Source organism: Heterodontus francisci, chromosome 1, assembly GCF_036365525.1.
Source record: "Heterodontus francisci isolate sHetFra1 chromosome 1, sHetFra1.hap1, whole genome shotgun sequence".
NCBI classification, from domain to species: domain Eukaryota; kingdom Metazoa; phylum Chordata; class Chondrichthyes; order Heterodontiformes; family Heterodontidae; genus Heterodontus; species Heterodontus francisci.
Genome location: NC_090371.1, coordinates 132,373,223 through 132,399,726, shown reverse-complemented (window position 1 = coordinate 132,399,726; position 26,504 = coordinate 132,373,223). Strand labels below are relative to the sequence as shown.

At 42.8% G+C, this 26,504-nt stretch overlaps 1 protein-coding gene across 6 annotated transcripts in view; it reads right to left on the bottom strand.

Moving 5' to 3' along the window:
* The window catches only part of LOC137384696 (BTB/POZ domain-containing protein KCTD8-like), a 352,009-nt gene that overhangs the window by 231,566 nt on the left and 93,939 nt on the right, over nucleotides 1-26,504 (bottom strand). Inside the window, exon 2 of one of the 6 annotated variants that reach the window (XM_068059280.1) lies at nucleotides 21,958-21,968. The exons of 4 other annotated variants lie outside the window; for them this stretch is intronic. In XM_068059280.1, coding sequence (XP_067915381.1) covers nucleotides 21,958-21,968 — 11 coding nt within the window. Of the gene's footprint in view, nucleotides 1-3,598; nucleotides 3,629-21,957; nucleotides 21,969-26,504 lie in introns of all 6 variants that reach the window. One more of the 6 variants, XM_068059031.1, reaches the window with a different exon arrangement.

Below are 26,504 nucleotides of genomic sequence, written 5' to 3'. Positions count from 1 at the left end.
GCATTCAAGTAATGGCACTTTGGAGAATATTCCCTACATTTCTGATATTGTTTAATCCTTCCAAAATGTGTTTACTTTCTCGGATTTACTTTTCCTTCTCGTTCTCCTCTTGGTCATCGCCCAAACTTAATTTATTTAAAATCTTAGCCCCTCCTATGCAAATTTAAATGGCCTGAATTCCTACCTCTGTTAATAGTAGCTGTGTTACAGTAGAAAATCTCTATGATAAAGTCATTGCACAGCCTCTCATGGAATATTCCTTTCAAAAAAACCTTTGTGGTAAAGTAATAACATAAATGGCACACTTCCAATCTCAGATTATTCCCTTTGCCTTGCTCATGAACTGGTCAGGCTCCTTGTTCCATCTGTTCCTACTTCCAAACAATTAGGAAAGCTAATGGTATGTTAGCCTTTATTGCAAGAGGATTTGAGTACAGGAGTAGTGAAGTCTTGCTTCAATTGCATAGAACCTTGGTTAGACCACACCTGGAGTACTGTGTGCAGTTTTGGTCCCCTTACCTTAGGAAGGATATTATTGCCATTGAGGGAGTGCAGCGAAGGTTTACCACACTTGCTCCTTGCATGGTGGGACTGTCCTATGAAAATATATTGGGGAAACTGGGCCTGTATTCTCTAGAGTTTTGAAGAGTGAGAGGTGATCTCATTGAAACCTATAAAATACTTAAAGGGATAGACAGGGTAGATGCAGGTAAAATGTTTCCCCTGGTTGGGGAGTCCAGAACCAGGAGACACAATTTCAAAATAAGGGGGAAGCCACATAGGACAGAGATGAGGAGAAATTTCTTTCCTCAAAGGGTTGTGAATCTTGGGAATTCTCTACCCTGGAGGGCTATGGAAGCTCAGTCATTGAGTATGTTTAAAGTAGAGATTGACAGATTTCTAAATACCAATGACAGAAGAGGATATGGGCATAGTGTGGGAAAAAGACATTGAAATGGTTGATCAGCCATGATCACAGTGAATGGTGGGGCAGCTTGATGGGTTGAATGGCCTACTCCTGTTCCTATGTTCCTCGCAGTTAAATCAGTGGATTCAAATTTCCCTCACACTGGGGAATAAACTGATTAATCATTGCAGCTTTCCAGATTGCAGGAAATTTCAATCTGAAAATGCATTTAACTGGGCCATCCTGTCCTTGAGCAAAGTAATGACCTGCTTTTCTATGTTTGCACTTATTTTATGAAGATCATCAGCTAGTGCTCAGACTCCACTGCACCTGCAGATGTAACCATAGATTCAACCAGCATTTAGCACTGCAAGTGCAAACTCATTATTTGTGAAATAATATATTTAAAACAAGTATTCAACATTGAAACATGTTGCTTTTCCAAATGATGTTTTACAATTTACCAGACATTTGCAGTCAGTGTTCAGTTTCTCCCTAACTAGTCTTAAAAAAGATCCTGAGTTGGGACCAAGGATCTGAATGCTGACATTTTTTGGGAATAGTGATCACAATTCCGTAAGTTTTAGAATACTCATGGACAAAGACGAGAATGGTCTGAAAGGAAGAGTGCTAAATTGGGGGAAGGCCAACTATACCAAAATTCGGCAGGAGCTGGGGAATGTAGATTGGGAGCAGCTGTTTGAAGATAAATCCACATTTGATATGTGGGAGGCTTTTAAAGAGAGGTTGATTAGCATGCAGGAGAGACATGTTCCTGTGAAAATGAGGGATAGAAATGGCAAGATTAGGGAACCATGGATGACAGGTGAAAAAGGAAGCATACATAAGGTCTAGGCGGCTGAAGAAAGACGAAGCTTTGGAAGAATATCGGGAATGTGGACCAATCTGAAACGAGGAATTAAGAGGGCTAAAAGGGGTCATGAAATATCTTTAGCAAACAGGGTTAAGGAAAATCCCAAAGCCTTTTATTCATATATAAGGAGCAAGAGGGTAACTAGAGAAATGATTGGCCCACTCAAGGACAAAGGAGGAAAATTATACGTGGAGTTAGAGAAAATGGGTGAGATTCTAAACGAGTACTTTGCATCGGTATTCACCGAGGAGAGGGACATGACGGATGTTGAGGTTAGGGATAGATGTTTGATTAGGTCAAGTCGGCATAAGGAGGGAGGAAGTGTTGGGTATTCTAAAAGGCATTAAGGTGGACAAGTCCCCAGGTCCGGATGGGATCTATCCCAAGTTACTGTGGGAAGTGAGAGAGGAAATAGCTGGGGCCTTAACAGATATCTTTGCAGCATCCTTAAACACGGGTGAGGTCCCGGAGGACTGGAGAATTGCTAATGTTGTCCCCTTGTTTAAGAAGGGTAGCAGGGATAATCCAGGTAATTATAGACCAGTGAGCCTGACGTCAGTAGTAGGGAAGCTGCTGGAGAAGATACTGAGGGATAGGATCTATTCCCATTTGGAAGAAAATGGGCTTATCAGTGATAGGCAACATGGTTTTGTGTAGGGAAGGTCATGTCTTACCAACTTAATAGAATTCTTTGAGGAAGTGACAAAGTTGATTGATGAGGGAAGGGCTGTAGATGTCATATACATGGACTTCAGTAAGGCGTTTGATAAGGTTCCCCATGGTAGATTGATGGAGAAAGTGAAGTTGCATGGGGTCCAGGGTGAAGGGGACTGTCAGAGAATACAGCAGAATATAGATAGATTGGTGAGTTGGGCAGAGAAATGGCAGATGGAGTTCAATCCGGGCAAATGCGAAGTGATGCATTTTGGAAGATCCAATTCAAGAGTGAACTATTCAGTAAATGGAAAAGTTCTGGGGAAAATTGATGTACAGAGAGATTTGGGTGTTCAGGTCCATTGTTCCCTGAAGGTGGCAACGCAGGTCAATAGAGTGGTCAAGAAGGCATACGGCATGCTTTCCTTCATCGGACGGGGTATTGAGTACAAGGGTTGGCAGGTCATGTTATACAGTTGTATAAGACTTTGGTTCAGCCACATTTGGAATACTGCGTGCAGTTCTGGTCGCCACATTACCAAAAGGATGTAGATGCTTTGGAGAGGGTGCAGAGGAGGTTCACCAGGATGTTGCCTGGTATGGAGGGCGCTAGCTATGAAGAGAGGTTGAGTAGATTAGGATTATTTTCATTAGAAAGACGGAGGTTGAGGGGGGACCTGATTGAGGTGTACAAAATCATGAGAGGTATAGACAGGGTGGATAGCAAGAAGCTTTTTCCCAGGGTGGGGGATTCAATTACTAGGGGTCACGAGTTCAAAGTGAAAGGGGAAAAGTTTAGGGGGGATATGCGTGGAAAGTTCTTTACGCAGATGGTGGTGGGTGCCTGGAACGCGTTGCCAGCGGAGGTGGTAGACGCGGGCACGATAGCGTCTTTTAAGATGTATCTAGACAGATAGATGAATGGGCAGGAAGCAAAGAGATACAGACCCTTAGAAAATAGGCGACAGGTTTAGATAGAGGATCTGGATCGGCGCAGGCTTGGAGGGCCGAAGGGCCTGTTCCTGTGCTGTAATTTTCTTTGTTCTTTGTTCTAAATCAAAAAGTGGCTCAGTAACTGCATTAACTTAACTTGCAAATCTACTAATCTGATAACTTGACCTATTTTATTTGTGTTTAACTCAATGGATTTAAATTTCCCATGCTCCAGGGAGCCACAATGACCTTGTAGGCAGCTTTACAGTGCATGGGAAATATCATTGTGACCATAGTCTTGGGCATTATTATCACGCTACTGAGCAATGGACACTGCATGAACATCTCCAGGTAGTTCACCAGAGAAGAGGACTCGTGGATTGAGCCACTGGGATGCCAGCAATGGCCCTTAGATAAGTCTTTAAAGGGGAGTGGGACAACCAGGTGAGAGAACAATCAGGAGGGAGGGTAGCAGTGATCAGGATCGAGAAGGGTGGGTGGCAGTGGGCGATGTTAGGAATGGGTAGAAGCCAGGATCAGGGAAGGTGGTGGTGACAATTAGGGAGAGCAGTGGTCATATTAGCTGGCAGTGGTGATCAGGGAGATTGAGGTTATGATGGAGTAGGGTATGGTGGGCAATGGATGTTATGAAAGATAATGTGACACATTTTTTTTGTTATTAAAAACTTAGAATTCTGTGTGTTTTAAAAATACTAAAAATAGGATGTTCAGTGGACATTTAAGACACCTGGAAATAGTTGAAACTTTTGCAATGTTTTGAAAGGAAGTTCATAACAAAAGCTGAACTTTATGGGTGCTTTGAAAGGAAGTTGAACGTGTACAACGACAGGAAAGCAAGCAATTTTAAGGAAACAACAGGGGTTTGACCTTTCTTAGAGAAACTTTTTGAATGACCGAAGAGACACTGTGTCTGGATATGTGGCCATGTTCAGGAAGGTTTTTATTCACTTTGGACCCTTTAAATAGCCAGTGAGTCGGACAAAGAGCAGGCATTTGAAATCTTTGCTTTGACCTGCCTGGAGCAGGAGAGGAAGACCCAGAAAAGTGTTACCTCCCTCTGCAAAGAAATCCTACATCTCTTAAGAAGCAATCATGTATTTTGAAAGGTGGCAGATTCTTGTTGCCTCCTGTCTCTGAAGAATCCCTGCATCTTTGCAGGGTATGGTTCCTACTGCCTCCTATGTCTAAGAATTCCTGAAATCTGAAGATTTATTCTGCTGCTGGACTGCTGCTGACCTAAGCAGACCTGTTGTGACACCCTGATGGAAGACCTATGTGATGCCTACCACAGTTAAATTGCTGTGAACGCCTACCCATCACAGATTGTTCCCCTCACCTGGAGAGACTTCAAGTGGCAGCCGGCTATTCGACTCTGGGACATCTCACCGTACCAAAAACATCCTACCAGAATGTGATAAACTCAATCATTTTCTTTTTTTCTTTTAATTCCTCGGAAAGCTGTAAACCAAAAAATCCTTTTTCCCCAGTTAACCAGTTTTTTTTAATGTATGTGTGTGTACATGAAGGTTAAGGAACTAAACGGCTTTTCATATTTATATGGATTTATCTCATTAGTAGTTAATACTTATTGTTGTTGTTTAAAGAAACCTGGTTTGGTGTGCTTTATTCTGGGGGACAAATAGAGTGTTTAATTTGGCTATTCTTCAGTAGGTGGGAAACTTTCTTGATATACTATGACCTGTGGAGTAGTGGGACTGAATTAACAGTGCATTACTCCCACCTTGGTTGTAACAATAATCAGATTGTTCTTTTTTAAATACCTATATTTAAATACATTTTTAAAATATAATAGTATATATACACATGAAATGATCTTTTTCTCTCACCCTAATTATTACTCTATATAATGAATTTTTCATAAGATTTTCTACCTCATCCTAATGATAAATTGAGTTCTGGGCTTGTCTGGGTCCAAAGGTATATTTCTCAAGAAAAATCTGTTTAAGAAGAAAATCATAATCCACTCAGCTCACAATTCACAACATTTACCAATATAGTAAAATCCAACTGATTATCAATCATTATCAAGTCACCAATTATCAATCGTCTTCCGTGGAGCCTGAGATCAGTGTGAATGGTAACTGGCTTTTTTGGGTAGCATTTGACTGGTTATTTTTGTGGGATATGGTTGGTTATAAAATATGATAGTGTACAGAAAATGATCAGTCATTGGTCATTTATGTTCAATGAGCTTGCTGTGATAACCAAAGCAGAGAAACACACCCATTACAGAGACATAATCAATATGAAAGAATAACAAGAAGATGTTGTTGACATTCAGGGAAACAAAAGTTAAATATTTTTTCTTTTTTTGAGATCAATTTTCTTCCCTCCTCTTCTCCTAAAGATGTTAACTACATGTTAAGGAGTAGCTCCAGCGTACTGGATACTCTTCTGTGTCATACCGAAGTGGCCATGCTTTACAGCTGAGCGGAAACAATGCTGGAAGATCATAAAGAGTTTCCCAACAGAGACTTCTCGTCCAATGTTCACACAAGCAGTTTCGAAAGTGCTTGGCTCATTCTCATCTCACTAACTCAGGGGTATTAACATAGCATTATATCAACCCTACAACTACCTCTGCGTAGATCAGTAACTAAACACAAACCAGCAAATGAGATCAGGATCTTCCAAACCTTTATCACACTGCTATTCCTTACTTAACCAGCTGAGCTGACTGGGAACATAAAAACTTAAATAGGAGCAGAAGTCGGCCATGTGACCATTTAATAAGATTGTGGCTGATCTTTGACCTCAACTCCACTTTCCTGCCTGATTCCCATATCTCTTGATTCCCTTAGAATTCAAAAATCTATTGATCTCATCATTGAATACACTGATTGTGCATCCGCAGCCCTCTATGATAGATAATTCCAAAGATTCACAACCTGCTGAGTGACGAAATTTCCCCTTATCTCAGTCCGAAATGGTTGAAGCCTTATTCTGAGACTAAGGCCCTTATTTCTGGACTCTCCAGCCAAGGAAAACAGCCTCTCAGCATCTGTCAAGCCCTTTCAGAAAAATTCGATTAGGCCTGATATCAGGCATGGAGATCACAATGCACGATTACCCCGCGCTGGGTCCCGTTGAGTCAGGCAGCACATAAACTTCATGCTGTCTACTCATCAAGATGATTGCAGTGTGCAGTCCAGCAAAAACATACTGCTGACTGACTGCACGCTCAACAGGGAGCTCAGAAGCCTGCATGGCTTTCATGATGCACAGCTAGCCTGCACTTCTTAAAGGCATTCTGCCCCTCTTAATGGGGAGCTGCATTCAGGATACAGTAGCTGCTGGAAAAATGTCAGGAAAGCTTTGGTGGAAGGAAGAGGACTGGTAATGGAGCAGAGAGAGGCGTCCCAGGGTTTTGGATGCAGCACCGGAGGCCTTAGTGATGGAAGACAAAAGGAAGAGGAAGGCCATTTTCCACAGGGGGCCAGGAAGCCCTCAAGGCACACTCTGAGAAAGGAATGAGAGCAAGTGGTCGTGGAGGCCAATTCCTGAGGTCTGGTCCTGAGGACCTGGCTGCAGTGTCAGAAAAAGTTCAATAACCTACCCACAGGACCACCAGCTTCTCACACTGCTCACATCACCACACCCCCATCACACACCCATTGGCAACCAGGACTCATGCCTAATATTATGATGTTCCACCTCATTCTGACACACTTACCAATGCTGCCAACCTCACATCCACCTCTCACAGCTTACACATACCACCAGCGACTCAACTATTGCAGGCATCTCACTCAAATACATTGCAACAAACTCATTGACCGTCTTCCCTCTCTCTTGCAGGACAAAGTCACACATAACCGCAGGGAACAGTAGAGAACTGATGGGGAACAGGCATGCCTGCATCTGCCAAGCCCTTTGGAGGAGACGGTGTTTTGCACCATGAGACTGAAGCTTTTTATACCCCTTCTCAAATCCCACTTCACCCTCATCCTGCTAACTGCCATGAAGTGCATGCTGCAGATGGTGGGCTGGATTTTGTTGTCCTGTTGCCGTGATTATGCAACGATGGGTGCAGAAAATGGCAGCCGCCCCACATGGGAGCCACGCCGCTGTGATTACGCGACAGGCGGCCACTTAACATATTGACGGTGGCTGCCCTCCCCAATCATGTGGTGGGGGCGGTATTGCCGGAGCAGGTGCTGGTTCCATCTTTAAAAGGCTGCTAGCCTTGCAAATAGTTCAAAATAATGCAGAGTTGACCCCTCCCCCACCACATACACTAAATAATGCAGAGCTGACCCCCTTCATTCCTATATACTAAATAATGCAGAGTTGCCCCTTCCCACCTCAGTGGCACCTGCTTCTCCTAGACAGGAAGGTGAAGCCGTGTGAGTGCCACATGAAGTGCTCAAGATTGCGAACTGAAGGTAATGTTCCTGTGAGGAAGAAGGACAAGTTTGGCAAGTTTCGGGAACCTTGGATAACGCGGGATATTGTGAGCCCAGTCAAAAAGAAAAAGGAAGCATTCATAAGGGCTAGAAGGCTGGGAACCAACGAAGCCCTTGAGGAATAAAAAGAAAGTAGGAAGGAACTTAAGCAAGGAGTCAGGAGGGCTAAAAGGGGTCATGAAAAGTCATTGGCAAACAGGATTAAGGAGAATCCCAAGGCTTTTTATACGTATATAAAGAGCAAGAGGGTAACCAGGGAAAGGGTTGGCCCACTCAAGGACAGAGGAGGGAATTTATGTGTGGAGCCAGAAGAAATGGGCAAGGTACTAAATGAGTACTTTGCACCAGTATTCACCAAAGAGAAGGACTTGGTGGATGATGAGCCGAGGGAAGGGAGTGTAGATAGTCTGGGTCATGTCGTTATCAAAAAGGTGTTGGGCGTCTTGCAAAGCATTAAGGTAGATAAGTCCCCAGGGCCTGATGGGATCTACCCCAGAATACTGAGGGAGGCAAGGGAGGAAATTGCTGGAGCCTTGACAGAAATCTTTGCATCCTCATTGGCTACAGGTGAGGTCCCAGAGGACTGGAGAATAGCCAATGTTGTTCCTTTGTTTAAGAAGGGTGGCAAGGATAATCCAGGAAATTATAGGCCGGTGAGCCTTATGTCAGTGGTAGGGAAATTATTAGAGAGGATTCTTCGGGACAGGATTTACTCCCATTTGGAAACAAATTAATTTATTAGCGAGAGGCAGCATGGTTTTGTGAAGGGGAGGTCATGTCTCACTAACTTGATCGGGTTTTTTGAGGAAGTGACGAAGATGATTGATGAAGGAAGGGCAGTGGATGTTGTCTATATGGACTTCAGTAAAGCCTTTTACAAGGTCCCACATGGCAGACTGGTACAAAAGGTGAACTCACACAGGATCAGAGGTGAGCTGGCAAGATGGATACAGAACAGGCTCGGTCATAGAAGACGGAGGGTAGCAGTGGAAGGGTGCTTTTCTGAATGGAGGGCTGTCACTAGTGGTGTTCCGCAGGGATCAGTGCTGGGACCTTTGCTGTTTGTAGTATATATAAATGATTTGGAGGAAAATGTAGCTGGTCTGATTAGTAAGTTTGCGGACGACACAAAGGTTGGTGGAGTTGCGGATAGTGATGAGGATTGTCAGAGGATACAGCAGGATATAGATCGGTTGGAGACTTGGGCGGAGAAATGGCAGATGGAGTTTAATCCGGATAAATGTGAGGTAATGCATTTTGGAAGATCTAAGAAAGGTGAAAAGTATACAGTAAATGGCAGAACCCTTAGGAGTATTGACAGACAGAAAGATCTGGGCGTACAGGTCCACAGTTCACTGAAAGTGACAACGCAGGTGGATAAGGTAGTCAAGAAGGCATACGGCATGCTCGCCTTCAGCGGTCGGGGCATAGAGTATAAAAATTGGCAAGTCATGCTGCAGCTGTACAGAACTTTAGTTAGGCCACACTTAGAATATTGCGTGCAATTCTGGTCGCCACATTACCAGAAGGATGTGGAGGCTTTGGAGAAGGTACAGAAGAGGTTTACCAGAATGTTGCCTGGTCTGGAGGGCATTAACTATGAGGAGAGGGTGGATAAACTCAAATTGTTTTCACTGGAACGACAGAGGTGGAGGGGCGACATGATAGAGGTTTACAAAGTTATGAGTGGCATGGACAGAGTGGATAGTCAGAAGCTTTTTTCCAGGGTGGAAGAGTCAGTTACTAGGGGACATAGGTTTAAGGTGCGAGGGGAAAAGTTTAGAGCGGATGTGCGAGGCAGGTTCTTTACACAGAGGGTGGTGAGTGCCTGGAACTTGCTGCCGGGGGAGGTGGTGGAAGCAGGTACGATAGCGACGTTTAAGAGGCATCTTGACAAATACATGAATAGGATGGGAATAGAGGGATACAGTCCCCGGAAGTGCAGAAGGTTTTAGTTTAGACAGGCATCAAGATCGGCGCAGGCTTGGAGGGCCGAATGGCCTGTTCCTGTGCTGTACTGTTCTTTGTTCTTTGTAAGATCATGGGGAATTAAATTTAAATTTATGCAGAGAGGTATTTTAACTATGTATTGTAGGGTCCCATTGCAGAGGGGCAGGGGTGCTGCTACGGAGCCTTGCCACTGACAGGAAGATCAGGCCCGGAAATCCCGGCGTTGGGCTCCATTGCGGCCACTGCTGCTCCGATTCTCCGGCACCCCCAGCCACAAAACCCACGTCAGGCTGGGAACAAAATCCAGCCCAGTGTGGGCAGCGGCGCTATGGAGTCGTATTTTGAGGCCTAAAAGGTTCATTGAGTTCACCCCTCATTCTTCAAAACTCCAGAGAATATTGGCCCATTCTACTCAATTTCTTCTCATAGTACAACCCTCTCAACCAAGAGTCAATCTAGCAAATCTTCGTTTCACTGGCTCTAAGATAAATATATCCTTCCTTAAGTACAGAGACCAAGGGGGGAATTTTAACCCCAAAAACAGGAGGGTTTGTGTCAGGTGGGGGGTTTAAGTGTTAAAAATCTGCATCCTGAACCCAACCAACTTCCAACCTGCCCACTTCCAGTTTTAACAGAGGCCGGATAATGGATGGGTGACCAACACACTCCAGGAAAGCAGTTAGGCACTTTAATATTAGAATGAAGCTGTAAGCTATATTTACCATTTGATATTTAAAACTGGCCGTCCGGTTTTCCCAAGCCTTGGGAAACCGGTCAATTAAATCATGGGACTGGTGGATGGGGAGGATTTCCCTCCATGAGGCCTCCAATTTGCCCCGACAACCCCCGATTAATGCCTCCAATCACCCCCCAAACCATCTAATCCCCTTGCTAGGCTCTGACCACCTCCTAGACGTCCGATCTTTCCCAGAGGCTATCAAATCCTGCACAGGCATCTGTGGCCCTGCCCCCTCACCCCTCTCCCTGAAGCCTCTGACCTCACCTCAAAGCCTCTGACTTCCCCCTCACCCAGGCCTTCAACCACTCGTCTGGATCCCAGCTCAGAACCTGAGATCGCACACACATATCCATCCCCTCAACCCCCAACCGGAGACCCTAGGATCGGCCTCCTTCCTTTCCACTCCGCTCCACGGAATGGCCCCTGGTTCACAAGGCACCTTATTGAATGCCCAACCTACCTTAACCAACTTGCCTCTCCTACCTATGTAATTAATTTTATTTAAGTTTAAGAGTCTATTTTGTGGCTTATGTATGTCACTCAGAACCTCCATGTGATCATGTTATGATCACTCTTCCCAGGAGAATTCCTTATTATGAGATTATTAATTAACCAAGCCTCATCACACAAGACAAGATCTAAAATAGCCTCTTCCCTGGTTAGTTCTATGACATAGTGTTCACGGAAACTGTCTTGAATGCACTCCATGAACTTGTCCTCCAAACTACTTTTGCAATTTGATTTGTCCAGTCTATAGAAAGATTAAATTCCCCCATGATTACCCTTGCTACTAGCTCCTCTTATTTCGTGATTCAAACTCAGTCCAACAGTATAGCTACCGTTAGGGGAGCTATAAACTACTCCCACCAGTGTTTTCTGCCCCTCATGATTTCTTATCTCCATCCATACTGATTTTATTTCCTGCTCTTCTGAGCCAAGATCCTATCTCACAACTATCCTTATGTCATCCTTTATCAGAGCAAAACCACTCCCCCTTCCCCCACTCAACACTTCTTTTCCATTTAGTCTGTCTTTTCAAAACTTCAGCTACCATGGAATATTTAGTCCAAATCTTGGTCACCATTTGGTCCCGTCTCAATAATGACTATTAGATCAAACCCATTGATTTCTATTTGTGCCATTAATTCATCTATCTTTTTATGAATGTCCCATGCATTCAGATAAAAAAAAATCTTAATTTTTGCAATTTTTTCTCTGATTTGATCTTATTCACTGACGTACTATTATGGTTAAACTCTTTGTCCCTTCCTATATTAATATTTATGCAAGGAACTGCCCACATGTGTGTGGGGCAAGTAGGTTAAGTTTCATTGTTAATATATGCCAGCTGAAAAATTAAACATGGGACATGCACAAGCACACAAAATGCATTTTACACAATATTACCTTCAAACATTATAATTAAAAACATTATAGGACAAAAATATTAACTTGATATTTCTGTGGTACCTAAATAATCTAAACAAAATTAACTTCCATACAGTTTTTATTCTGAAATGCTTCAAGCAAATTAAGAACTTTATTTGGACACAATCTAACACTGGTTCTATTTACATGAGGTGTTCCTGAGACTTGAGCCATCCGAGTTTCTCTAGAACTACATGTTGCTAAATCAACTGATTGTTGCTTCTAGTATCAGAATGACACCAGTTTGTTATTCATTATTCAAGGTGAAAAATCCAAGATACTAATCTACTGATCTCAAACTGAGCACTGATTATAAAGATGACTTCAAGGTCATCAGTTGCCATTAAAGATGATTCACTGGAAACTTAGTCTTTAAATGTGTTTCTATGACACAGCTTTGTTCTTCATGGCCTTCTCTAATACCTTTGACCTGTAGACAGATTACTTAGGGGCTGCTCTTCATGGGTGCTGAACACTTCAAAAAATATGACATATCAGAAAGAGGAGAATGTTATTTGAAGTGAAATGCATATCAATGTTTCTTTTAGAAAAAAATGTTGTATCATTATTAAAGGACTCTGTATACAGAAGTATCTATATCATATCAGTTTCAGTTCAGCTTAGCACCTAGTTTAGTTATGCTATCACCAACCATCTCAAAAGTTCCAAAAAGTACTTAGATGAAAGAACAATCCTGCCTAAATCATCACATCACAGTGTTGTGTAATATAGGTGTTAATCCAGATAAATTAGGCAAAAGGTTATTCAAGTGTGCGCAAAAGGTTTTAAAAATATATAGTACATTCAAAGGTGCTCTTATGAAACTGAAATTAGAATTTAAAAGTTATTGGGGTAGTTGGAATTTTATTCAGCATGTAGCTCAGCCTATATCTAACTTGAGGAAATTGGATACAGACACCTGGTTAAACAAAAATATGAGATGAGATGTTCCCTGTCCCAATAAAGATATTGTTTTATTTCACCTTTAATATGAAAATGGGAGTGAACCTTTGGCCTAATAGTAGCAATCTTGCCTCTGTGTCAGAAGGTGAAGGGTTAAGTCCCACTCCAGACAGCATTTCATCTCTTGACGTTTTTTCGCACAATGAGCAGCAATCCATCAGTTCTTGGTCAGCTCTTCACAGGTGCTGCTGAATCCATAAAGAATAAAGGTACAACAGATATAGAGGGGTTTTTTCTTTGTCTGTGTAACTACATTGCACTTAGCAACATCATTTGGGGCCTCAGATGCTGTTCGATTTATGCTGGCTGCCTTGGAGCAATGTGGTTAACTCAATCTGCACCTCAGTATAAGGGACGTAAGCAATAGGATTTGAAATATTTTTCCATTTCAAGCGCCAAGCATTCTCTACACCAGATATAAAAGTTTAAGAAAGATAAAACTTGCATTTATAGACTGCCTTCACAGCCTCAGGATGTCTGAAAGTGTTTCATCAGTGAAAATATTTTTGTAGTGTAGTCATTGTTATAGCCTTAAGAGAAAATCAGATTGTTCTTTTTTTAAATACTTATATTATTGTTTAGTATATCTCATGCACAATTTAAAAAAATTACATCCATAAATGAGTACGTCCCCTAACACCAATTATTTCTCTTTACAATGAGTAAAGCAGTCAATCCGTGTCCAACAAGGCTACTGGACCCATGTAAAATTAATGTGTCTCACATCAGCTATCCTGTGGCCACTTTGAGTAAGATTACCAATTTGTGCTAGATTAAGGGCAGTTTTATGCTATAGTCCATTTTTACTAAGAACGGATTGATTCTGTCCAAAATCATTTCACCTGGGACCATAAAGGGTGTCCTTAGAAGCTCTATCTTAACATGGCAGGAAAGTTTGCATGTTCCTAGGACTCTGATAGCAATCCTGGCAGGAGTATAATTCCTGGTAGGGCCACCCAAGCCATATAGGGCAAAAGGTCAGAGTTGACTAAAGACAGTTCACCAATTGTCCTGGCAAAGTCTGAGAGTCAGGTTAATGATCAGCAATCTGTGTTATCCAGCCCTACAAGCATTGCATTGGGGATTGGGGAGTTATAAGTATAAATGTGGATTGTGATTAAAGTTTGATTTGCCTTTTTATTGTCTACTTATTTATATGTAAAAATGTAATTGCTGCTGTCTGCTGACAGGTGTTGATCGGGGTTGCAGCTGAAATCTGGAGCTTGAAACTTTCCTCAGCTGCTCACTTAATGTTCACAGAGAATCCAACATGTATATTTAAATACACTGACCAGTGCAAACATGCGTTGATTTCATGATATCTACACAGGACACTGCAGGATGTTTAGAAATGGTGCATTGGCGAAATTTGTTTCTCGGCTTATTTAGGTCTAGTATTTCCTCGGAGCTGTTCTCACTCCGCCATTGTAATTTTACTGGAAGTGTGGCAGTGGCTGCATTTATGTGCATGAATGTAGTTTCCGCCACTCTTCGGGTGAAATTACGATGGCAGAGCAGGACCAGCTTTGAGGAAATTCCAGTTCATAATTTCCCAGTGTGTTTTTTTTTCTAGGTGGCCTTGTTATATCTGAAATGATAGCATTGATCTGCATTCCATTCCTTCACTATTACATTTTTGTAACCAATTCGGTACGCAGCACTCAGGACAGCACTAATGCCGAACATGTAGGATAAATCAGCACCAGAATTTCAGTCAGCAAGGGCAGGATCAGTGGCTGGAATGCCTGATGCAAGTGAGGTTGATCTGGGGGTTCGAAGCTGGCATTATAGTTTGAAACCCCGATGGAGAATCTGGAATTTGTTTTGAAAATAAAACATTTAAATCTGGCCTCCTCACTCAGTTCTTGCTGTGGAAGGTGGTGAGGTCAGCAGCATCTTACTTGTGCCAAGTTACTGACTGAACACCTATACTATGAAATACTACACAGCCACAACCTTCACGGTCTCCTTAATCCCACAGAAATATTGCTTACCCATTCTTGACTTCAATGCTCCTTTCCTGCAGATGAATCACAGCAATGGGTGATGCAGGACATGGAAGGTGTTGATGGTGGTGAAGCAACCCAAGTGTCACAGCTGTATTATCCTTCCATCCTGCAGTATAGCAACACATGCCAGACTTCCAGCTTTCACCCTTGGAACATCATGCCAGTGGAATGTGGGAAGCAAGACCACCCTCCAGAGATGCAGCCATCAGCAGCTTCATGCCTGGAGCAAACCCTTTTGTACAGCATAAGGAGATCACCACCTCAGGCCTTCAAGTGGTACTTAGAAGGAGCTCTGGAACAGATTATAGAAAAGTGCAAGCAGACACCCATGGGAATTACAATATTGGGAAGGAGTAGGATGACTGTCTGTTTGCACTTTGCAATTATTAGTTTAGAGTTTAGAGAGAAACAGCACTGAAACAGGCCTTCCGGCCCACCGAGTCTGTGCCAACCATCAACCACCCATTTATACTAATCCTACACTAATTCCATATTCCTACCACATCCTCACCTGTCCCTATATTTCCCTACCACCTACCTATACTAGGGGCAATTTATAATGGCCAATTTACCTATCAACCTGCAAGTCTTTGGCATGTGGGAGGAAACCGGAGCACCCGGAGGAGACCCACACAGACACAGGGAGAACTTGCAAACTCCACACAGGCATAACCCAGAATTGAACCCGGGTCGCTGGAGCTGTGAGGCTGCGGTGCTAACCACTGCGCCATTGGCATTGTACTTTGTTATTATGAAAATCACAGTTCTACAGCAAAGATTCACTCATTTGGCATTCACTAAGGTGATGATTACCAGCACAGTCATGTCAAGGTAAAGGAGGCTGATTTGTTGTGATGTGATAGGATGGATAGTGGATTTTTTTTATTCTTTCACGGGATGCGGGTGTCACTGGCAAGGCCAGCATTTGTTGCTCATCCCTAATTGCCCTTGAACTGAGTGGCTTACTAGGCCATTTCAGAGGGTAGTTAAAAGTCAAGCCCATTGTTGTGGGTCTGAAATCACATGTAGGCCAGACCCAGTAAGGACAGCAGATTTCCTTTCCTAAAGGACATTAAAGAACCAGATGGGTTTTTACAACCATCAACGAATGTTTTATGGTTACTATTTGACTAGCTTTTAATTCCAGATTTACTAGTTGAATTTAAATTTCACCATCTTGCATGGTGGGAATCAAACCCATATCTTCAGAGCCTAAGCAGTACTAATCCAGTAACATTACCACTACACCACTGCCTCCTCTTTATTGGCAAGTGAGGAGAACTAGGTCAGGTTATCGTAACCAAGGATGACTGATTTAAACAGAGAAGACTTTTGAGACCTCTGATGCCCCTTACAATAGTTAGTGTGCATACCATTGTGCTGGTACACTCAATGTAACCAGAGCCTCATTGTCAGCCATGTGAAGCTAGTCTTTCCTGAGTGGCAAAGTTGTGAAGGATGCACAGGCTACAACTATTATGGACATGTGAATTGAAGCATACTGCCGATCCACTTCGACCTGTTCAGGCAGCATAAGCATGCTTTCAGCGTCCTGGTGGTCCTCTTGATAGTTGCAATTGCCTCATTGTGGCCTTCCTCTATTGCTGTGTGGGGTATTCTGATTGGGGCCATTGGCCATGGACACTTTGTTGCCCAAAATCAGTTTATGGATCTGATTGTGTTCCCTGTAAAGGTCAGGTAAGGCCAAATGGCAAAGAATAAAGAAACATAGTTACATCCTGCATATATGGTTTTGGCATGAAGGATACTATCATTGCTGTCACAAATTAACAAGGAATCCCTTGAGGTCATTGAATGGGTATTCTGTGGGCACCCTTGATGTACCATCAATTGCATCCTGGACCTTGGTGAAGCCAGCAAACCCATGAATCAATATGGCTTTTCTCTCTGTTGTCTTGCTGTGATTCCAAATGTTAGATATTGGCCTGCTTTGCTACAAATACTTGATCTGCTCCATGGATAATGTTACAGAGATTCCCCCATGGGTGTTCAAAATTACCCTGGACCATAGATATTGAGGGTGATGTTCACCCTCATAGATAGAAAGGAAGAGAGTACAGTGCAGAGGGGTAGCGTGGCTGTAGATCTTCAGCAGGTCACAGAGAATGCCCCATTGCCTCTTCAGTGAAGTACATGCTCCTTTACAGAGCTCCTCAGTAAGGTTCTCACATGATCTGTGTCACCTGTATATTTTTTGAAGGGAGACATTACTGGGTAGGCTAAATCGTCCTTTAATGGTGTCTGACTCTCCTCAGCTCCATCCTGTGCTACTCCTCCTCTTCCTCCATGATAATGGCTTAGAATAGTATTACATACCTGTTCCGGAGTGTGTTGTAAAGCCACACAAGTTCCTCACTAAAAAAAAAATCTCCTGTACGATTCGTGCCTAATTAGAACTCTGGTAACAGTGAGAAAATTAATTCCCATTCTCTCCTCTTACCTCTATTTTAGACCTGGTTATTTGTAATGAGACAGGATTAATAAATTACCTCATAGTAAAAGATCCTCTAGGCAAGAGTGATCATAACATGATGAATTTCACATTCAGTTTGAGGGTGAGAAGTTTGGATCTGAAGCTCGGATCTTAAACCTAAGGCAATTACAAGGATATGAAGAAACGAGTTGGCTAAGGTGGACTGGGAAAATAAGTTAAAAGGTAAAACAGTTGAGAAGAAGTGGCAGACAATTAAGGAGATATTTCATAACTCTCAACAAAGATATAAGACTCTTTGAGGAGGATGCAGCATTTGTGGCTAACTAAGGAAGTTAAAGATGGTATCAAATTGAAAGAAAAGACGTACAATGCTGCAATGATTAGTGGTAGGCCAGAAAATTGAGAAAATCTTTAGAAACCAGCAGAGGATGACTTAAAAAATAATAAAGAGGGAAAAATTAGAGTATGAGAGTAAACTAGCAAGAAATATAAAAACAGACAGAAAAAGCTTCTACAGGTGTATAAAAAGGAAGAGAGTAGCCTAAAGTAAGCATTGGTCCCTTAGAGGATGATGAGAATTAATGATGAGAAACAAGGAAATGGCAGAGACTTTAAACAAGTATTTTTTATCTGTCTTCACAGTAGAAGACACAAGAAGCATTCAAGAATAATAGAAAATCAAGAGGCAAAAGAGAGGGAGGAACTTAAAACAATCACTTTCACGAGTGAAAAAGTACAAGAAAATGGGTCTAAAGCCTGACAAGTCCCCTGGACCTGATGACTTGCATCCTAGGGTCTTAGAAGAAATGGCTGCACAGATAGTGGATGCATTGGTTGTAATCTTCCAAAATTCACTAGATTCTGGAAAGTTCCCAGCAGATTGGAAAACTGTGAATGTAACACCTCTATTCAAGAAAGGACAGAGGGCAATAGAAAGCAGGAAACTATAGGCCAGTTAGCCTAAAATCTGTCATTGGGAAAAAGCTAGAATCCTTATTAAGGAAGTAGTAGCAGGACATTTAAAAAATCATAATGAAATAAGGCAGAGTCAACACGATTTTATGAAAGGGATATTGTGTTTGACGAATTTATTAACGTTCTTTGAGGTTATAACAAGCAGGGGAATCAGTAGATGTAGTGTATTTAGATTTCTAAAAGGCATTTGATAAGGGTTACTATACAAGGTAAGAGCTCATGGTGTTGGGGTAATACATTAGCATAGATAGAGGATTGGCTAACTAATAACTAAGTCGGAATAAATGAAGCATTTCCAGGTTGGCAAACTAACTAGTGGAGTGCCTCAGAGATCAGTGCTGAGGCTTCAACTATTTACTAAGTGATATCAATGACTTGGATGAAGGGGCTAAGTGTATTATAACCAAATTTGCAAATAATACAAAGATAGCTAGGAAAGCAAGTTGTGAGGAGGACACAAAGGCGAGAATTTTACAGCCCCCCACAGGAGTGGGCTGGTGGCGGGGGGCCCTAAAATTGAGTGGAAGATGGGGGGGGGGGGGGGGTGTCATTCCCGATGCCTTCCCGCCCCCGCAGTAATTTTACATGGGTGGCGACTGTGAGAAATGGCCTGCCCACGCAAAGCCAATCAAGGCCAATTAACTGCCACTTAAGGGCCTCCTCCCGCCGCCGCTGATATTTTACCAGCGGCATCCAGGCGGCAAAGGGCCCCAGAATGCCGCCAGGTAAAACTTGGCGGCCCCCTTACGGGCTGGGAGGTGCCCTCCTGATCAGGCACCCTATGGTCCACGGAGGGCTCCCCAATGGCCCAACCACTCCCACTGTACAACACTATCCCCCCAACAAATCCCCTTGCGTTGCCGGGGCCCGACTGACTGACCCCATGAGGCCTCAAAAACTTACCTTCTTGCGGGGCCGTCATCCCTCTTGCTGCCATTGACTGATTGGTTGGCAGTTCTATTAAGCAGGACTTTCTGCCTCAGAGAGGTTAATTAAAGGCCTCGGGGCGACCGCCCAATGTAAAATTCTGGCCAAGGTGTCTGCAAAGAGATATAGATAGGTTAAGTGGGTGGGCAAAAATTTATCAGATGGGGAATAATGTGGGAAAATGTGATGTTGTCCACTTTGGCAGGAAGAATAGAAAAGCAGATTATTATATACATGGAGAGAGACTGCAGAATGCTGTGGTACAGAGAGACCTTTGTGTCCTTGTACATGAATCACAAAAAGTCAGCATGCAGGCACAGCAAGTAATTAGGAAGGCAAATGAGATGTTAGCATTTATTGCAAGGGAGATGGAGTATAAAAGTGTATAGGGCATTGGTGAGACCGTACCTAGAGTACTGCATACAGCTTCAGTCTCCTTACTTAAGGAAAGATATAATTGCATTAGAAGCAGTTCCGAGAAGGTTCACTAGGCTGATTCCTGGGATGAAGGAGTTGTCTTCTGAAGAAAGGTTGAGCAGGATGGGCCTAAACTCATTGGAGTTTAGAAGAATGAGGTGATCTTATTGAATTATACAAGATACTGAGGGGGCTTGACAGGATAAATGCTGAGAGGATGTTTCAGCTCATGGGGGAATCTAGAACTAGGGGGCACAGTTACAAAATAAGGAGTCTCCCTTTTAAGATGGAGATAAGGAGGAATTTCTTCTCAGAGGGTTGTTCATCTTTAGAATCCTCTTTCCCAGAGAGTGGTAGAGGCTGGGTCAAGTGGATTTAAGGTCGCAATCGGATCAGTCATAGAGTTATACAGCACAGAAACAGGCCCTTCGGCCCACCATGTCCATGCTGGCCATCAAGCTTATCTATTCTAATCCCATTTTCCAGCACTTGGCCTGTAGCCTTGTATGCTGTGGCATTTCAAGTGCTCATCTATATACTTCTTAAATGTTGTGAGGGTTCCTGCCTCTACCACCCCTTCAGGCAGTGTGTTCCAGGTTCCAACCACCTTTTGGGTGAAAACATTTTCCTCAAATCCCCTGTAAACCTCTTGCCCCTTACCTTAAATCTATGCCCCCTTGTTACTGACCTCTCCACTAAGGGAAAAAGTTTCTTCCTATCTATCCTATCAATGCCCCTCATAATTTTGTATACCTCTATCAGGTCCCCCCTCAGCTTTCTCTGCTCTAAGGAAAACAACCCTAGCCTATCCAGTCTCTCTTCATAGCTGAAATACTCCAGCCCAGTCAACATCCTAGTGAATCCCCTCTGCACCCTCTCCAGTGCAATCACATCCTTCCTATCGTCATTACCTTATTAAATGGTGAAGCAGGCTCGAGGGGCTGAATTGTCTGCTCCTGCTCCTATTTCTTATATTTATTTTCTCTGCATTGGCATGTACATGAGGTCTGTGTGATATTGATCTGAATCAAATACCTGCTCAATTTGTACAGCATTTACAAAGTATGTCCCAGATAAAAATCATTAATGCATCCAACACATTTAATGGAATAACAGCTTTCCAAAAATATAACTTTCAATGTTCCATCCAGGGTACTAAATATCTTGTTAACTTTATACAGCCAAAATGTACATTGACTTGTTCTCCTGGATTTACTTCAGATTTTGACAATTGATACAGATTTAAAATTAAACCACATATTTACTTAGCTATTGGTTTTATATCAGTTGTCCTGAAATAACACTATTATACTTACATTTTGGCTTAAATTCACAAAACCTTTGTGCCCAACCATATGAGCGTAATATAATACATACTCATTGATAAGCTGACTGCAGTACTGCAGAAGTTAGCTGGAATATGGTACTTGATGAGTTTGGCTGTAGTTGGTCTGTTTCCTGTTGGAACAGAGGTCATTGCTAAACTCATTCCTCTCCAAGGTTTTGTTGTTCAGCAAAATTTGAATGGAGGTAAACAATAAAAGGGAAATACACCTCATCTGGAAATATGCCAAATACAGTGGCAGCAAAAATGGATAATAGACATGATCTCTTTAGTTTGGCATGATTGAGGTGTAATCAAATGTATCTTTCCTGGATCAAATGGCCAGTATCACAACTGGGTGCAAGAGGCCTGCAGGTGCTGGTTGCAGAGTAAATCAACTGCACAAAAAGAATCACAAAAAAAACACCAGTGTCTGAGAATCTGCCATTTACAATGCAGTAATTGCTATTGGTTTTAAAGATATTTATGGGAAAAGTCTGCAATTGATGCTGTTGTTGTAGCTATTTCCTTCTAACTAGCTCCAATTACAAGAATTTGGTATCTCAGTCCGATTTTAACTCTGGGTGGGTTTTGGTAGTGGAGCGAGGTGAGGGTCAGGCTATTTAATTAGTCAGACTTCATTTAAATTTCACCAGCCAATGGAGAGGAGGCTGCTAAAAGACCCTCTCCCTCCTTCTGGATGTTCACCACCTTTTCGATCGCCACCTCCAATTGATAACCCCAGGAAGTAGCTGTAATTGCGGCAGACAAGATGCAAGGAAGTAGCAGGCAATGGCAGTCCTGGTGGAAGTGGAGGAAGAGAAATCCACTAACACTTTGATTTTAAAATTTGCATCCTCAGTTCAAATCCTTCCATGAAAAATAGCATAAACATATTCTTTGCACCCACAATTTTATTCACAATAAAAGTTAGGAGTCCAAGATTTTGCCAACACTCAGAAGGTCTCCCCCATTAGTGTTTCTGCCATTGCACTGTCCATTGATTGAAACTAATGTAAGAATTCTGCAGTATAATTTTGAAATAACAAGTCTTTAGAATATAAATCATGCTCTTTTTGCCTAAGGACAGTTAGCACCATTAGGACTGAAATGGAGATAAATAAACATTCTTTCTTTCGCTCATCTGTTGATATACATAGTGTGAGGTAGTGCATGTTTGTTATTGGTAAGAATATTGAATTCCACCTGGATTCCTTGCAGACGTTCATCAAACAGCAACAGAAATGGAACCATTTTATATGAAACAGCTAAGATGAATGTGGGATGAAGAGCTATAGCCTTACCAGCAAACTGGCTATTCAAGTATCTAATAGACACAATAGATGGAATCTTATTCGCTGCGCGGACGTGGCTTTGGAGACGGAAGAGGGGAAATTTTAGAAAGGTGTGTGTCAGGTTGTCTAGCCAACATCCCTTCTCCAAGTGAACTTGCCTGAGATGGGGTGAACCCAGACCTGGCTACCAGCCCGGCAGTGGGGGGTAACCAATTAATGGAAATTAAGTCGCCACTTGGGTGCAGATTGGTATACCGCTGAGATCTTCCCGACAATGGATGGGCCCCTTGCTGAGGCCGAAGCCTGGCAGGTGCCTGGAGTCAACCTTGGCCAGCCGGGGAGCCAGTGAAGCCTCCTATATCCCTACCCCACCGGAGCCACAGCTCCTGGAAGGAGAACAGCCCCAGCCTCTCCAATCTATCCTCGTAACTGAAGTCCTTCATCACTGGAACTGTTCTCGTGAATCTTTTCTGTACCCTTTCTAAAGGCTTCACATCCTTCCTGAAGTGTGGTACCCAGAAATGGACATAATACTCCAGTTGAGGCCAAACTAGTATTTTATAAAGATTCATCATAACTTCCAGTAGAAAGTCTTACTGCAATTATATAGGTCCTTGGTGAGATCACATCTGGAGTCTTATGTACAGTTTTGGTCTCCTTACCAAAGGAAGGATATACTTACCTTTGAACAGTACGACGAATGTTCAACAGACTGATTCCTGGGATGAGGGGCTTGTCCTATGAGGAAATATTGAGTTCACTAAGCCTATATTCCCTAGAGTTTAGAAGAATGATTGGTGATCTCATTGAAACATTTGACTTTCTTAAGGGGCTTGACAGGCTAGATGCTGAAAAAATGGGGTTGGGGAGTCTAGAACTAGGGGTCACAGTCTCATAATAAGGGCCGCTCATTTAGAACTGAGATGAGGAGAAATGTCTTCACTCAAAGGGTTGTGACAGAAAGCAATAGATTTTTAGATACTATGGGAATCAAGGGATTTGGAAGTAGTGCAGAAAGGCAGAGTTGAGGTATTAGATCAGCTATTGACCTTACTGAATGGTGTGTTCCTCTCCCATTCAGTCCACAAGCAGGAGCCTGAGCTTCCAGTCTCTTGTCATTTTAATTTTTCACCTTACTCCCACTCAGACCTTTGTATCCCTGACCTGCAGCAGTGTTCCAATAAGGCTCAATGCAAACTCAAGGAACAGTAACTCGTCGTTTGACTGGGCACTTCACAGCCTTCTGGGCTCAATACTGAGTTCAACAATTTTATGTCATTATCTCTGTCCTAATTTTGTCCTAATTAACAGGCTCCAGAAGCTGGCCGAGCACATCTACCCTGAGGCACAGTGTGGCTTTCGTGCAGAGAGATCGACCGTTGACATGCTGTTCTCCCTTCGTCAGATACAGGAGAAATGCCGTGAACAACAGATGCCCCTCTACATTGCTTTCATTGATCTCACCAAAGCCTTTGACCTCGTCAGCAGACGTGGTCTCTTCAGACTACTAGAAAAGATTGGATGCCCACCAAAGCTACTAAGTATCATCACCTCATTCCATGACAATATGAAAGGCACAATTCAACATGGTGGCTCCTCCTCAGACCCGTTTCCTATCCTGAGTGGCGTGAAACAGGGCTGTGTTCTCGCACCCACACTTTTTGGGATTTTCTTCTCCCTGCTGCTTTCACATGCGTTCAAGTCCTCTGAAGAAGGAATTTTCCTCCACACAAGATCAGGGGGCAGGTTGTTCAACCTTGCCCGTCTAAGAGCGAAGTCCAAAGTACGGAAAGTCCTCATCAGGGAACTCCTCTTTGCTGACGATGCTGCTTTAACATCTCACACTGAAGAGTGCCTGCAGAGTCTCATGGGCAGGTTTGCGGCTGCCTGCAATGAATTTGGCCTAACCATCAGCCTCAAGAAAACAAACATCATGGGGCAGGATGTCAGAAATGCTCCATCCATCAATATTGGCAACCACGCTCTGGAAGTGGTTCAAGAGTTCACCTACCTAGGCTCAACTATCACCAGTAACCTGTCTCTAGATGCAGAAATCAACTAGCTCATGGGAAAGGTTTCCACTGCTATGTCCAGACTGGCCAAGAGAGTGTGGGAAAATGGCGCACTGACACGGAACACAAAAGTCCAAGTGTATCAGGCCTGTGTCCTCAGTACCTTGCTCTATGGCAGTGAGGCCTGGACAACGTATCTCAGCCAAGAGCGACATCTCAATTCATTCCATCTTCGCTGCCTCCGGAGAATACTTGGCATCAGGTGGCAGGACCGTATCTCCAACACAGAAGTCCTCGAGGCGGCCAAAATCCTTAGCTTGTACACACTACTGAGTCAGCGGCGCTTGAGATGGCTTGGCCATGTGAGCCGCATGGAAGATGGCAGGATCCCCAAAGACACATTGTACAGCGAGCTCGCCACTGGTATCAGACCCACCGGCCGTCCATGTCTCCGCTATAAAGACGTCTGCAAACGCGACATGAAATCCTGTAACATTGATCACAAGTCGTGGGAGTCAGTTGCCAGCGTTCGCCAGAGCTGGCGGGCAGCCATAAAGACGGGGCTAAAATGTGGCGAGTCGAAGAGACTTAGTAGTTGGCAGGAAAAAAGACAGAGGCGCAAGGGGAGAGCCAACTGTGCAACAGCCCCGACAAACAAATTTCTCTGCAGCACCTGTGGAAGAGCCTGTCACTCTAGAATTGGCCTTTATAGCCACTCCAGCCGCTGCTTCACAAACCACTGACCACCTCCAGGCACGTACCCATTGTCTCTCGAGATAAGGAGGCCCAAAAGAATTTTGTTTTGAGTTTTTTTGCTGGTTTGGTTTTATTCTCTTTCTTTCTTAATTCCTTTACTTTGCATTCAGATGGCAATCCGTCCATGCACACCTCTTCCAGACACATCTTTTTGTTTCTTTACTAGTCCCATTACCACTTCCTCTGGCTTTGCACCATTTAATCTTTCCTGCCCTCCACACTATCACAAGGCTTCCCTTTTGTTCTTCTTCCCACCCTCTCCCCTTTCACTTGCTCAAAACCTATTACATTTCTAACTTTAGACAATCCTGATGAAAGGTCATAGACCTGAAACGTTAACTGTTTCTCTCTCCACAGATGCTGCCAGACCTGCTGAGTGTTTCCAGCACTTTCTATTTTTAATTCCGATTTCCAGCATCAGCAGTATTTTGCTTCTGTATTGGTGAGATTTGCACCAGTTCTTAACCATATAGACCAGTCATACACCCATAAATGAGAACACTGACTTATGTAAACAATACAGAGCATGGCCTCATGCATGTGAAAATCAGCCCTGTTATTACTTGCTAAACTCTTATCAAACCACAAACCCTGACATAAATCCAATACCATTGTATTCAACACATGTTCTCTAAATGTTTAGTCAGCCTTCTGAAACAGTAACCCTCTAGAGAAATCAAAGGAGCAGAGTTTTACTTAAAAATAACATAGTGTAGGTCAATAGAGTTTTCACCTATGTCTCCTTCAATCAACTAACCTTGTCAGACTCATCTGTCATTTTCTCTTTAGAGTCTTTAAGGTTTAGAACCCCTTGTACAATATTAGTCATGGACACATTAACACATTCACATAAAATGTATTTGGTTTCTAAAGAAGAACATTGACCTATTTATTTTATGTGTGTTAATGACTTCTCTAAAATAAACAGTGAAATTCTGAATAATTAGTTACATAACCCATGACCCCTAACAAGAAGACAGCATCACAAATAGGTAAACAAGTACTGAACAATTGAAAACAAATTTGGAAGAGAAATGGTTAAAATGAAATTCAGGCAATTTTGGGTAAAAAATCCCTTACTTCCCTGTGTTACGGCCACATGGGTGGTTCCCACTGTTCAACCGCCTACTTGACCGCAGCAGTGTATTTGTATTAGAGTTTAGCCTCTTGGTGTTTTATTTTTCAAATAAACAGACAGTGACAGGTTTTCTTGTAGGATTAAAAAAAACAGAAAGTCAATTATTTATTGATCAATACACCTTATCCTGAAATTGTTGCAACTGCATCCACTCACACATTCGCTTGCAAACACACACACATACACACAGACAAAGAGACAGGGAAGGGAAAAAAGATGCTTTCCAGTGGGGGGAAAGGTTACAATAAACCTGTTGAATTCTCTTGAGAATTAAGTTCTAGATGGATGTAGGCCTGAGAT